Genomic DNA, 15,433 nt, shown 5'->3' on the forward strand with positions numbered 1-15,433 from the left:
TAATATATAGTGAGTAAAAAGCTTCCCTAAAGAAATGTAGGGGAATCAATTCATGTCATTAATTTTGTTAAAAAATAATAAAAATTACACCTTATGTTCTCAAGGCTATCAAAGAAATTAACTAAAGAATCACTTGATATGATCTGTATTTATCTAGAGAGAGAATATAACAAATTAAATAAAGAAAATTAAGTTCTTTTAGCCTCTATTTAATCTGTCCACACATAAATTTTCAAAATTTGTAACGTCCAGTCTTATGAGATTTTCTAATCGATCCCTCAAAGAAATCACGTGACAGTTGTTACAAATCATTCAAATTGCAACAACTCATCTGCTACTTCGCTCTCCATGGAATTTATATTAAGTAATCAACTCATCAAGGTGACTACATGAATTAATTTAAAAAATCTGTCTGGAGAAGGCTGGCAGCTTATTCCATAACTCTCATCTCTCATTCTTCCTTTATTGCAATTTTCATTTTTCATATGCCTCGTCCTCTGCAACTGAGAACCTAAAAATAAATAAGAAAGAATAACATAGAGAAAAGTGGTTATTTAAATCAGGATCGTGAAGTTAATAACATTTATCGGCTACTTCCCTGATCCAAATGGAGCTCGGGGTTTCTACAATTTTAGAAAAGACCATAAAAGTAGAAGCCCTAGGCCTAAAGTAGATCGAGCTTTAATCGATGTAACTGATGAAGTAGTTGTACTGACCACCACATATCAAGCTTCCACCGCTGTGACATGCTTGATGAGCATGGCAACAACATCTGATGAAACCCTAGAAGCAGACTCTTTCAAGCTTTGAATCCTCATTGCAGTTTCTTCATCAAGCCGTTTTACATTTGACCCACTGCTCCCACTCGTCTATATAAATCAAAAGTGAAGTGAGACCTTGTCATTCTAAAACCTTTGGCAATGACAATATTTGTGCTGATACCTCAGAAATTTTCTTCTGGTAGGCAGCTTCCATATTGGAGTGGTAGAGTTTCACTTCCCTCTCAGCTTCTTCTTTAGCTTGTTTCAACCTCGTCAACTTTACTGAAACACATTGTTCAATCATAGCATCATTTCGGATTACGAGTACTGTAATTTTGGAAAGAGATATGTAAGGATTGGGGTTTTACAGTTTTTAGCATTGGAAATAATCCGTCGGGCCTCCTGCTCTGCAGTCAGCAGCATCTGGATGCCTCCTTGTCCTTTCATGGAATCCATGGAAAATATGCTACCTAAAATACAAGACTAAGCACTTTTCAATCCCATATATAGAGAGATATATCACTTAATTACTTCTGTATAATTCAGGATATATTTTTGAGAAATTTTAATCAGAAAGAAAAAGAAAACAGAAGTAGCATCATTTCATAAAATTCTGCCGAAGAAGATCATTCAATGTCTCAATTGCAGAATGATCCTGCAATTTGATGTAAATGGATCATTCTATTCCAATGCTTTCCAAATGATTCTAAAATACTTATCTCAAATGCGTTCCCCAACCTGGTGGATCTGTGATGAAAAAACAAGATGTTGCGACTCAAATCGATGTATTTAAGTGGGTCTTCCAAATTCCATATGCCAAATAAAAGACCCAATTCTTCAAATTGGATTGTGAATAATAAAAAATCTGAAGGGGAGGAAATTGAATTAGAAAAAAAAAGAAAAAAACAAAAACCAAGGAAATGCACCCCATACCTGTGTTTAATTTCTTCAAAGGGAGAAGGTTGCAGTTAGTTTTTCAAGGCAAAAATACTGAGGTAGAGGAGGATATCATTTGGCTCTGGTAGTATTGAGATAAAAATGGATCATTTGCCACCTGTTCACCGGCTTCCTTGGTGGCTAGCACTAATTTGGATTAAAAAATTGTTACATTTAATTATTTATTTTACTTCATTTTTTGGGACTAGCCACCTCCTATATTCCTTTTATTACAATTTATTTATTTATTTAGGTGGCACTAGTGATAGGATGTAAATTAATAAGTATTAAACATATCAATTGTTATGTCCCATCACTACTTATCATATAAGCAAGTGTGGCCATCATAGTTATAACAAAACGTTTGGACTATTATTATGATTGTGATCGCCCTTAAGGAGAATGACACCTAAATCATATTATATCTAATCCTTTGCATCTTTTTGCATCCTTATTAATTTATAGCATGTTTTAGAAGACAATTTATAAGACCTAAGTTAGAGTTGAAGAGAAACTTTTGAAAGTAGATTAAGAACATCTTCGTATCTTTAAAAACGACTTCAAATCATCTTTCAATTATCTCGAAAGTTTCTTCAAATTATCTTCAATTTCTTCAAAGTTCCTTTGAAATATAAAAATCTTTAAAATTTTCTAACTTTCAAGCTTCATCTTCAAATCTACCAAAAAAAAAAAATCTCTCAATCAATGTTGTATAAATCAAGGTTTAAGTCATATTAAGGCCCAAGTTGCAATCAAACATAGGTCAAATCAAAGCTCGATTCAAACCAAAACTTAAGTCAATTCAAGATTCAAAACAAATGTCCAAGCTAAGTGCCCGTAAAATCACATCATCAAAAATCTTTATTTGAGATCAAACTCTTCAAGCTCTCATAAAAAAAAAGGGTAATAAAATGGAGATTGCACTTATAACATCCTCCAAATAAATGAACTCTTAATATAACTTCATAACTTTTGAAGAGAAATACATGAGGAAAATTCATGGACTATTTTCTTAGACTAGAGATTGTGCTCGTTTCACATTCAATATTCTGATTCCCATAAAGAAGATAATTAAATGTATGGTTTAAGGTGGTATTTGTCTTTATTTATTTTTTGTGCACATACCTACCAAATTAGAGAGATATCAACCCACCAAAATAATATCAGCATAGTAGGAGCTTGAAATTTTAAATCTGACAGTGGATTGGACATGTGGGCGCATCTCTTACGTGGATCTAACCTCCAAAGACGTGTTCTACACTCGGTTCTTTCCATAACCACACCCATTTGTCTCCCAAATCACTAACCCTTAATTTCCCAAATGTGTTATCCCTCCGTAGCCAGCCTCTGCCGCCATTGATTTGATCTCTTGAGTCGCGATTCACTTTCTCCCTTTCTCGAAAAACTCCTCGTTTCTCCCTCTACACCCTTCATCTTTAGGAGGATTCACTGCTTTGCTGGACATTCGAAGAACAGCCAGACCTGGTATTCTCACAATCTTTTCCTTTTTTTTTTTTTTGCAAAATATATTTTCTTTCGGCTTTAGAGGTTTCGATATCATGATTTTGTTGATGTTGGCTTTTTTATCCATTATGTAGTGGAATTTTCTATTTTCCATGCTTTAATTCATTTCCATTTTTGCATGGTTGCTTTCTTTGATATATTTCCTCATCTAGATTTGACTGATCTTGATAGCTTGAAGTTCTTAACCTTTTACGAGATTTGAGTTCTTTTATTTTTGGTAAATTTGGTTTTAACGGGATTTCATTTCTTTCTTTCTTTTTTTTAGTGGATTTGTTTTTGATGTGCTTAATTTTCTTTGATTTTCTTCCACATGCAATTTGCAAATATCATTGTTTAGGAACATAGGGCCTGACATATCTCTAAAATTGCTTTTCTTTTTTTCTTATAATTTTTTTTGTGTGATGTGCCTGTGGTGAATAAAAAAGGGAATGGCCTAGGTCCATGCATCTTGGCATAACCTAGATCATATTTGAGGTGGGACAATGTAGCAGCAAGATTCTAGTTTTTTTTAATAGATGGGGATGAAGTCCAGACCCTAAGTGGCCTTGGGTTTGGTCTGGTGGTGGGAAAGTGTTATCCTACAAGGGCAGAGCCGAAAAAAGGGAGCCCCCAAGACTTGCCCCCATATTCCTTAGTGAAGCCTAGCCACTTGGGAGGCATTCTTTAATGTGATGACTCAGTTTAAGAAATAAGGGTAAGAGATTTAAACATAGATGTACTTGATCTTCCCAAAATATTCCTTTGAAAGCGTTTACTATTTCTTCTTTTTAGTTTTTAAGGAAGTTCAGACTAATAGAAAGCAGCCTTAAAATGAACTCTTAATTTGGAAATAGGGCTTTTTTAAATGGTATTCTGAAACTTACATATTGATTATGAAGAAATGCATATCAATCAAGCAAGAAGTTTCATCCTTGATTAATCGAGCATTTGGGTTTTGTTGAAGATATAATAACAAATTCACTAGTCAAGACTAAGCTTTGATTAATCAAAAGCTCAAATTGACTATTTTTACCTTTATTTCCTGAATCCAAAAAATTCTTCTTAAAATAAAGTTTGAAAGTTCTCAATATGTTTTGGGCCTTATAAATTTTAGTAGATTTTCCAAAGCAAAATCCTAGGGTTTCCAAGTGACATGCCTATTTGATGTGCTTGGGACAACTATTTGTTATATCTTCCATTTGGATATGATTAAGTCCTTTAACCTTTGAGAGGGTTAGGGAGATGGATGTGTCATTTTCTCAACCTTTTTTACACATTGATACAAGATTTGATGTTATGATTTTGATATATATTCAAAAGTCCCTTCAATATGATAATGAAAGTGAAATTATGGTTGTTGATAAAATTTTCATTTCAAAATTTGACTCTTCTTTGTGTTAGTGTTTTAGGTGATAATTCTCTCATGTATAGCATCTTGTTTAGAAACACTAAGGATAAGAACATGTCACCTTCATCTAGAGGTATGGGCTCTTTTCCTTTCAAATTCTACTTTTAGAAATGATGAGACATTTATCATTTTTTATTTTATTTCATGAACTCTAATATCTAGTCTACATTTATCTTTGGGGTTGTGATGCACTAGAGGAAATATGTACTTTGCTAGAAGATGATATTAGTGCTTCTAGGCTAGATGACTTATTTGAATTGTTACGTGGAAGAAGGACCTTATCAAGTTGAGTCTATTGTCATTTCTTCTTCAATGCATAAAAAAATTTTATATTTCATAATTCATCACTCTCTGCATTTGATAAGGTGGTATGTTTTCCCTTTTAGTGTAAGGAACAAGTAGTTGAATAAGACAATTTACTTCATGCTATAGAAGTATGATGTAAAAGGAGTATAATGATACTAGTATAACAAGATAAAAGACATAACCATTTGTTCATCAAGAAGAGGTATGGAGACAAAAGCAATTATGTCAATCATCCTAAGAAATTAAGTAATTCCTTCAATATGGTGATGCTACAAATCATTGTTATCCTAAATAAGATAAAACATATTCTTTTTTTTTCATTGTTTAGGTTTGCTTTTTTGGAAAGTACAATAGGATGAGTGGAGTCGGAAGAAGGTATGTATTTTACATTTAATTTTATTAGCATATACTAAAATTATAGAAAGGCCAATTTCTTTTTACTAAGTTTTTATGTCTTATATTTACTAGTTTGTAAGACATTTTTACTCGGACTAATCCAATTAACTCATTGATCTACTTACAATTATTATTATTATTATTATTATTTTGGGGGTGGGGAGGGGGTTGGGGAACAATTTCTTTATAGCATCATTAATTTGACCATGTATTTCATTTACATTAGCTAGGTTCTAATATTTTCCAAAGATAGTCTAAATATCCCACACAACATACCAAATGGCAAGTGAGTGTTAACTTGTTAATTAACATAGCATACTAATATAACTTGTTGATTAACCGTAAATGGACTTGGGTCACCAAAAGGATTTATTTTTAACAAGGTTCAATTGTGGCAACCCTAACCTTGAGGATGGGCTACAGAGATAATGGGCTCACATGAGACTGAGACCAATTGTGTAGCCACCAGCTCAACATCAAATATTTAATAAAATATGACAAATAATGGAAAGAAAGTTTAGAAAACAACAAAAAAGTTCCAAACTAATGAAAACAAAAAGACTATGAGATTAAGCCTTATGTCTCTAATACAACCCAAGTTTTAAATTATGTCTAGTAGAAGAAAAGACAAATGGATTCTATGTCTAGAGGCAAAGACACAATAGTTTTAGGGGCTTTTTATGGTACTGCTCATCCTCAACTTGAAGCTTTCTAAAAGCTAGGTTTTGCTTGACAAAAATTAAATTAGTTGTATATATCTCATGTTTCCCTAAGTCATTAGTTATATAGACGTAGGGAAGGGATCACTTATATGGTAAATAAGTATAAAAGCATTCACATGATAAGAGTACGCACATAAAACTCATAGTCAGGGTTTCCACCCAACTCACAGTTATTTGAATACTCCCCTAAATATAGTTCAAGCACAGAATCAGAATGGGGTAGAAGGAAGGAATTGACTAAACTATAGTATGGAAAACTGGACCCTAAATAGAAGCCTTATGTCCTTAGGATTGTTAAAATTTCCAAAGAAAATTAAAGCTTTCAATTTTAAAACTAGGAACTTTGATTTCGAAACATATGTTGTTTGGGTTTTTGGAAAAACAAATTTTTATAAAAACAAAATCTTTCTTTTTATTTGAATAGATGTAGAACAAAAGTTTTAGATTCTCTTCTTATGACTTGCATGAAGAAAAACAACCAAGAAAGCTCAACTCAAGTAAATATCTAAACAACTATTTAGATGTTACCTTATGGTCTTTGAATGTGATGAAGATTTGTAGCTCACTTTGAACTTCAATCTCTCATGATCTATGAAATGTTTCAACCAAGGATGCAAGCGAAAACCAATAAAATTGATCCAAACCAACCAAAATAAAGCAAATTGGTTTGGTTTTAAAAAACCATTAAGATCGGTTCGATTTGGGAATTTTAAAAATTGTCTTAATTGATTTGATTTTTTGTTTTATTATCTCCAAATTGATAAAAACTAAACCAATTGGATTTAAAATCTAAATTAATTTGAGTCCAACAGATCATTTAACTAAACCAAATCAACATTAAACAATCTTGGTTTGACTCAATTTTTCATCACTAAATGGTTGGTTTTGTTTTGATTCAAATAAACCATGTCGGTTTTGATAAATTCTTTTCCAAAATTCAATCAAATCACACCTTTTTATGCCCCTAGTTTCAACTTCAAAAGTTTTTTAAACAATGTACATTCTTCAAGATCTTAGTGCACTAGGGGATGTTAATTAGTTCTCCTCAATTATTCAATACAAGAGAACTAAGGTTTTCTTGAAGGGTTTTTTCAATTCCATGAGTGCATAAAAAAGTACTTAGGATGCTAGGGTTTATGAAAAAGAGAGGAGGTAGAGAGATTTCCAAAATCTTCAAATTGTCTTCCACTATTCTCTTATATAGAGAATAAAAGTGAAACTCATCAGCTCATGTCTTACATTAGATAGACTTACCCTCAAATTTGATAGTTTTGACTTGTTTTCTAAGAGAAAGTAACTTGTCAAAGTTTAATAGCTTTATTTCTATATTCATATAGTAGTCCACAACCAATTTAGTCCATGGATAAATACAATAGATTCAATTTTTTGTTACTGCTCAAATGTCTATCTCATACCTAAACTCTTTGTAGGGCTCTAAGAATGGATTTATGATGAGAAAAAAAATACCAAACAAGCCCAATAGTTTTGTTTGATGCACAATGAATTAGGGGTGTATTCATCTTAGAAATTATCCACAACTAGATGGTGGTGTGAGTTCATCACAATGACAAAAATCCACCAGCACTAGATTTGTGATGAGAAAAAACACAAATCAAGCCTAATAGTTTAGTTTGATCCACAATGCATGAGAGGTATTTGTCTTAGATTCACAATGAGACTATAGGAAATTTTCGATAAAAATCCACCTATGCTAGATTTGGATGTCCATTGCATTCTTATCCAGTTCTCTTTCCTCATTTGACTCCACTTTTGATTGATTTACATGCCACTTCATTGCTAAAATAAAACCAAAATCCTTTTATAACTTGAGCACTAGACCATATGAAGCCACTTATGGGGATCTTTTTTTTTTTTTTTTTTTCTTTTTATAGGTAATTTTTTATCCCTATGGGGACTTGAACCTAGAACTCCCAAACTTGAGCTAGGCCTCAAGGGCTCTACTACTAGGGATCTAAGTATCATTCTACATTTGGTTTCTTATCAAACACCAACTTTCAAAACATACCATAGGATATAGTTGATGCAAATAATGGAAGCATAGCCTATTATGATGCCATGGTTGTGCTACCAATAGCATACTAAGATCCAACTTGTTAAATACTTACATTTATGCATTTCTCAAATTTATGGACCATCCACATATTATCACCAGCAATGTTGATGAGGCTTTTGATCTTTATTTTACTATATTTACTTAATATATTAGGCACTAAAAATTTTAAGGTCACCATAAATTTTTTAGGTAGCTATTATATTTAGATTTGTTTATTCACTTAAACTAACATATTCTTGACTCCTTATATGCTAAGTATAGATTTTGTTGCTTTTGTTCATTCTTAGGACATATAATTTAATCTTTTTGCCAACTATAACTTCATTTGAATACCTGCTTTTCATTTTTCCTTAGTTGGCGGCATTTTCCCCAAAAAATAGTTGTTTCTATAGATCTAATTATATGGGAAAAAATTTGTCTAAGAAATACATAGTATACATATATGAAAACTTTTATTCATTTATTTTTAATTTTTATGAGACACTTATTTTAGTTACACAACATTACGAAATATATGCAAATGTGGGGTCAAATTAATATGTTCTAAGAAGAAATATTTGAATATCAATGTCATCAATATTATCGATCTCATAAGTATCATACCAAATCCTATCAATTGAATCACTTTATTGAGAAATATGAGATGTCTAAGTCATATAAGTAAAGATATATATTCATGGATAAAAAAGGGAAAAAAATGTAATCAGTGATTAGATTGATAATAGAATAGAACCTTGGGTTGTGAATAGTAAGAAAAATTAGATGGCAACCATTGAGTATTCAACAGGTCCTACATATTTGCATATAAGAATATATTTAGGATAAACATTTAATAATATTAGTGATTATTACCATAGCATTAAATTCCATTAACATTCTAATGAATATATTGTAAAATTTGTAGATATAAGTCTAGTCATGATAGTTGTTTAATGTCCAACAATCCCAAATTTACAAAACTATATTGCACTAATCTTTTGTCCCAACCAAAACAATTTAAAATGAGAAGTTATATGGTACATCTTTTCAATTATCGATCCATGGGGACTCATGTGAACAAGTCAATAGAATTGAAGTTAAACTATCTCATTTACATATTTAGACTCTAACTTATTACAAATTAGAAGTAATGTGATTTTTGAGATAAAATTCTAAAGAAAAATGGAGTAAGAAGTGTAAAGTAAATAACAAGATGGTGAAATTGTTCATAAAAGGCCACACATCTAAGATCAAATTTCTACTAAGAATAGAATCTTGGCATTCTTCAAGATGATCTATATATCTCTTTCAAATTTATGTCTTTGCAACTTCTAAGTCCAAATTCATCTCAAGATGTAATATAAGATTTTGCACATCCTTAATCAAAGTCTATGATTAATAAATCAGTGAGCCAATTTAAGCATCAAAGATATCATGTCTTGATAGATCCAAAGAGAATTTTGTCGCATTGATAATTGAGATCCAAGAATTTGGAGAATAGAGATAGAATTTATAACAAGAGATATACTCATCATTGAAATTCTCCCTTAAATGCATTCATTCTCTAGATATATAAAGATCTAGCCACTAATCATAAGAAATTCAACCTTGGTTCCCATGTTTTATAGCCAAGAAAGTGCAAGAAAATAGAGTGGATGGAAAAGAAAAATACAAAAAGCTCTAAACTAAATTTAAAATATGAATTACAAAAATGTTTAGAAGATTCTCAATAAAGTTATAAGCTATGTGGCAACATCTCATCATGCCTTATCATTAAAACAAGTGTAAAAGTAACTATTACAAGCCTTTTACCTCACCTAAAGTTCACCTTGAATAAAAAAGGATCATTTATAATGGAAATCTATTTAACATGAACCACAAATCAAAAATTCAATATATTAACCCTCTCATTAATTTGATCATTGAAATTTTGATGTGAGCTCCTACTTCATTCTCCACCACATAAAAATTTTGATGTATACATATGGTCGCATCAAAATTTCAATTTAGATACTATCTTTCTAGATTTCCATATCCACATTTTGATTCTATGCTTGTAACACATCAAAATTCAATGTGGCATTTTGTCTTCATAACCACATATGGAAATTTTGATTTACTAATTCCTCATAGCTTTTCTAATATCAAACTAAGATGTCCTCTTGCACTTAAAGTACACTTCTAATCTTCAAAAATCGCAAGATTATGTCATGATCCTTTCATACTATAATTTTTCCTTCATTAATACTTAACCACACTCTTTGTAATCATGTTAAGTCATCTTTCCTTCAACACTTTCTTAGTTATCTTTCTCCTCTTTATTTCTGCATTTTCTTTAAAATAAAGAATTAGTCCACTAAATTGTGCCTTAGCATAAATTGAAGCCAAAAACATTGATTTGTCCACTAAATTATCGATGACAATAAGGTAGATTTCTTCGAGTACTAACCTCACCCTACCCTACCTCTAATGGGATGGGTTTGGAATTAAGATAAAAGGGTTAGGGGTGAGTTTGAGATTTTTCTTTAAACTAGGGATGGGTTTAGGGCAGGTTTGATTATTGTCTTGTCCTAATTATATATAACTAATTTAAAAATAATTTAATTATTTTTTTTATTTTCCTATTTTAATACATATAAAACAAAAAAAATTACTTATTAATAAAATAAGTTACAAAAATCATAATATTTACTTATTTATAAAATTATATTAATTTTAATGTAATTTAAAAATAAAAATAAAAATCAAATGGGGTAGGACGAGTATGGGAAATTCTCATACCTGCCTCATTTTGCCCTGTTTATTTTATTTTTTTTTTTAGGGTGGCGATAGGAATTACTTTGTGTAGATGGAATGGGTTTAGGATGTGGAAGGTGACTCATTTGAACTCACCTTGTTGCTATCCCTAGCACAAATTCAAGGTAAAAGCATTGATTTGTATTCATATACTCAAAAACATGTCTTTAATCAACTTTTTATACAAACATTGAGCACAAATCAAAGCCTTTTTAACTGTTAGTTATAATTTTAATTTTTAAGTTCCTATGTTAATTTGATAATACATATTATACCCAACTTTTCAGTTCCTAAAAATCTCTAGTCAAAATGAAAAACTTAAGTTATAGTTATGTAACACCCAAATATGATCAGTTTCCCTAAATAACAACTGATTTTGTATTATTCAGAAACTATATTAGTATCTACATGTTTTTTCTTTTTTTCTTTTTTTCAACATTGTAGTGGATAAGAAAGGAAAGCATTAGACGATTGATTAGACGCAGAAGCATCTTTGGCCTTGAGAAGAATGGAAGCTGAAGCCGTATTTCCAATGGATCAATAGGAAAGATGGTGTGAAGAGGGCTCATCCCAACAGATAAGGAGGGTTCAAATCAACAACTAGTGAATAATGGGCCTTGTAGTTGAATTTAATTTATTCAATGGTGAAGATATGATCATAAAAATTGAAAATGCCTCATATGGCAAGAAGATGGTAAGAGTAAAGTTTTCAAATTTTATCTAGAAGCATCTTGAAGTTCCTTTTTTCTAGTAGACATTAATGACTAAATGGTTTTAATAGCACACAACTTCTGTGAAATGTTACTATAGATGATGAAAATGCATTTCATTTTTTCCATTTCTTAGTTCAATATAAATTGTTTTTAGAAAAACTAATAAATGCCATGAGAAAATGATGAGAATGGCTTTCAAGCATATGACAGTTTTTGTTTTGAGGTCAAATACCAAAAGGTACATTTTAATGTTCATTTTTCTCTTCAAAATTGTATGAAAATTTTTTCTATGTTTCTTTTTTATTTTTAGCTAAGAAATACATAAAAGATAAATGTAATTATTTTTCTTAATTACTATAAATGAGAATAATCTAAAATACAAAAACATAAGAAAAGTAATGAAAGGAGAGACCATTGGAAAACACCAGAAGAAAAAATATAGATTAGTAGAACTTAAAGTAACAAACCCAACCCTATCTTTGATAGAATTCAATTCCTCTTTGTGATTGGAAGAGCTACATGTCCAATGCAGCCTTTGCCCCTACAAAATGACTCTCAAACTTAAGGTTGCTAGGAAGTTTTGTTGGCATCACAGATTCCAAATTGGCCTTGTTGGCATCTCAAACCTAGCAAAGTGAAAGTAATAACGATTCAAAAATAGGATCTTTAAGTTTCATAAACCATACCATTGAATTTGGATGTTCCCGCACACTATTTCTCTTCAATTTCATGAAGCTCTTGAAGACCTCTTGTATGTCTTCTACCTAATGACTCCTATTTGGATATTAACTCTTATAAGGAAGATGGAGACTACAATTCTTTTAGAAGATGTGAGATTAAGACTTAGCCTAACCCTAAACTCTAAAAGCTTTTATATAGGCTAGAAATGGACAAGTGGCTGGGGCCCAAAATATGGACTAAGGTCACTTAATCTAGCTCATTGGTCCTATTTCATTAATTAGCCATAAGATGGGTTTTAATTAATCAAAAAGCCCAAATAAAACCCAAGAATTAAGTATTGATATGTTATGGTGAAACCTTGTGAAAGTTAAGTAGCTTAACCCATAGAATATAATTAATTTAATTAAAATATAATTTAGTCAATAATAAGTACCACAAATAATATGAGCTTGAGCCTATGGCATCTTGTCTACAAAATTCAACTCTAGCCGCCTACCTACTCAGATATGCTTAGGTAGGCCTAAGTTAAGAAAGGTCCAAGTGGCCTATATATTCACCTAAGCCCGTGTCATCGTGCCATTCTAAGCCTTTTCAAGGCTTCCTTAAGAAGGTTGAGTGGGGCCCATACACAACTAGCTTAGATATGCCTAATTAAGTTAGGCTATGCTCATGTGAACTAACTCAAGCTTGCTTATCTCAATCTAGGTCTGAGCTGCTAGGGTGAGGATGATTCATGGCAATCATTAAGGCCAAATTGCCTAAATCTGCATCTTTATGTTGTTCTTTTGGTTTAGTCACTCCAATTAAGTCCCACCAAGGCCCTTTTCCCTTTAAAGGATCACAATATTTCCAAAATTCCTTTTAGATAAGGCTTACCTACTATAAAATCCTAAGAGTGATAAGGATAACATGGGATAAGGGTTATCATAATCTTCTCATAATTCCAACCCTAGGCATCATCCCAATCTTCAAATGAACTTATCCATTATAAATTGAGTGCTCCATTAGAATTACAAGGTACACAAAAAATTTCTCTTCTCCATGTTCTACTTTTCCTCCAACTTGCTGACTTAAGTAGAAAATCCATATCAAGCACCTTCTATGTGAGCTTTTTGCAACTCTTGGAGGTATTGCCTGTGTTACAAATCATCAATCTCCCACTCAATTTTATAAAGTGAAATCTTTTTTTTTTTTTTTTCCATCTTCAAAGTTGACTCATAAACTTCATGAGTAAAAGGAGAAAATTTGATTTCTTAGTGCACCAAGTTGAGTTAATAAAAGGTAAGTATTTTGAAACCTAAGTATATTCAATCATATATTTAGCAATTATAATGATTTATGGTTAGCAAAATTTTCAACTAGATTTAGGAGTTTTGGATTAATTAATCAGCATATTTCTTGAATTATTTCAGATTATTTAGCTTAGATGAAGAGAGTTGTATATTAATTTGTTCTTAAATTATTAACTTGATTTTATGAGATCTACTTCCTAGATTCGCTATTATGTTAGGAGATTTAATTATTTGGGGTGAATAGTATGTAAATGTTGATTCTTTGTTAGCCTCATGAATTATATATTTTTTATAGAATTATTAAACACATTTTAAAGGTTAAAAAAAAATGATATTTTGAATTATTAAATCATTAGAATTTAATTACAATATGGAAGTTTGAAACACTAATTTAATAATTTGAATTAAAAGTTCATTTTGATTTTTAATATGAGAAATTAAAATTTAAGTATATTGAGATTCTAGTTCTTGTTAATTTTGAATCATAAATTATTTGAAATGATTAATCTAGGGTGAATTTGCTTTATCTGTTTCTATATCTGTGAGTCAAATCCTAGAAAATTTATCATATAATGGGACGATCTTCATTGATGAAGAGGCATAAATGTTTTACAAATGCAGTCCAATTATTGGAGGTTTTTTGTTTTTTTTGTTTTTTTTTTTAATTTGGATTTTAGTCTATGAATTAAGGATCTTAATCTATGGTAAAGGTTTATTTAAAATATTTAACCTTAGATAGAGTTTGCATGACTTTTTTGCTTAAGTGGTTTTTTGGATAAGGACCTTAGTTAATTCAATCAAGCTCCATTATGCGTTTCATACTGCCTGTTAATAACGTGTATCTATGTAGCTCCATTATTGTTTGGATTCTTCCCAAGTATAATCCATATTTAAATATAATCTCAAACGAATTTCTTTCATTTTTATGCGGATTGCAGTGATATGAAAAGGTCCACGATAGAGAAGAATGTGTACTTCCCTAGAAATTAATATGCATAATCAGGGAGAAAAAGAATTCTCAAGATCAAATCAATGATTTAGCAAAATAAAAGGTAAATACATTTTTATTAATCCTGTTATCATAATGTTCATTTTGGTTCTTCTTGTTTACATCTAATATTGCAATGTAAGCTCATTAGGCAACTCTCTTTGCTTCCTAGGAACTAGAATGGGAAAATAAAAAGGAAAAGAAATTTAGAGTACTGATACCACATGAATTCTTTCTGAGTTCTTGTTTATATATATATGTTTATATATGTATGTGTACTTCACCACATTTCAAATAAGAACATGGAAATGGTCATGCTGCTAGTGCCTTGGCTAACTGTTGGAAGAATGTAACCTCTGGCAATGTGATTATGTGGTATAATACTTGCTCGATGATCCTCATAATTATAGATTTGATCTTCCAAGCAAGGCTCCTTGTTACAGTCAATTCATTACCCAGAAAACATGCGAGGGATGTATTCAGTTATGCCCATGTAATTCAGGAATTTCTTTTTTATTTGTGAGGATCAATTATTTGATCAGTTGGAATATGATTAGTGAGAGGTGTGAAATCAATGTAGATTTCATAGATGTGTTCTTCATCGATCAATAAATAAATTTAAGGGTTACTGATTTTCCTTCAAATTTTGATCTCCACAGATACCTAGTTTTAGAGCATTGCCCCCTGGAGTGAAGTTTGGACCTGGATGGTAGGAGAGAACGATGCGACACCACCAAAGCCACTAAAATGACACAACACCAATGGCAAAAGTGTTTGGTTGGTGACTAAGAAAAGGGGAAAACAAAATAATTTGCAAACTAAAAAAGTGGAGAAAGAGACAAATCAATGATAGCTGTGAAATCTAATATCATCGAGAA

General features: G+C 31.1%; 1 protein-coding gene and 1 long non-coding RNA gene across 8 annotated transcripts; one reads left to right on the top strand and one right to left on the bottom strand.

Moving 5' to 3' along the window:
• Positions 1–209: 209 nt before the first annotated feature.
• On the bottom strand, positions 210–1,759 carry LOC117907860 (V-type proton ATPase subunit G 1-like). Of its 7 annotated transcripts, none has more exons than XM_034821529.1 (6): positions 1,695–1,740; positions 1,481–1,560; positions 1,130–1,231; positions 943–1,043; positions 717–869; positions 210–511 (listed from the first exon to the last, which is right to left on the bottom strand). In XM_034821529.1, the coding sequence occupies exons 3-5, from the start codon at positions 1,215–1,217 to the stop codon at positions 726–728; spliced, it is 333 nt and encodes a 110-aa protein (XP_034677420.1). In that variant the 5' UTR covers positions 1,218–1,231; positions 1,481–1,560; positions 1,695–1,740; the 3' UTR covers positions 210–511; positions 717–725. The 7 variants fall into 7 exon arrangements, with proteins under 7 accessions (XP_034677420.1, XP_034677417.1, XP_034677416.1 ...); XM_034821526.1 differs by having other exon boundaries at positions 1,500–1,560; positions 1,695–1,736; XM_034821525.1 differs by having other exon boundaries at positions 1,500–1,626; positions 1,695–1,733.
• Positions 1,760–3,032: 1,273 nt separating this feature from the next.
• LOC117905366 lies at positions 3,033–15,433 on the top strand. The gene is made up of 5 exons (XR_004649730.1): positions 3,033–3,182; positions 4,610–4,681; positions 5,243–5,289; positions 14,506–14,619; positions 15,215–15,433. It is a non-coding gene; the product is annotated as an uncharacterized LOC117905366 (long non-coding RNA).

The sequence above is a fragment of the Vitis riparia genome, chromosome 18 (assembly GCF_004353265.1).
Source record: "Vitis riparia cultivar Riparia Gloire de Montpellier isolate 1030 chromosome 18, EGFV_Vit.rip_1.0, whole genome shotgun sequence".
Taxonomy (NCBI): domain Eukaryota; kingdom Viridiplantae; phylum Streptophyta; class Magnoliopsida; order Vitales; family Vitaceae; genus Vitis; species Vitis riparia.

What these genes read in the sequence shown, in the direction of transcription:
- LOC117907860 (XM_034821530.1), bottom strand. Translation starts at nt 1,217, where the DNA reads ATGGATTCCATGAAAGGACAAGGAGGCATCCAGATGCTGCTGACTGCA. An exon ending in TATTTCCAATGCTAAAAACT is followed by an intron (nt 1,044 to 1,129) that starts GTAAAACCCCAA and finishes AATGTGTTTCAG; the next exon opens with TAAAGTTGACGAGGTTGAAA. An exon ending in ACCAGAAGAAAATTTCTGAG is followed by an intron (nt 870 to 942) that starts GTATCAGCACAA and finishes TGATTTATATAG; the next exon opens with ACGAGTGGGAGCAGTGGGTC.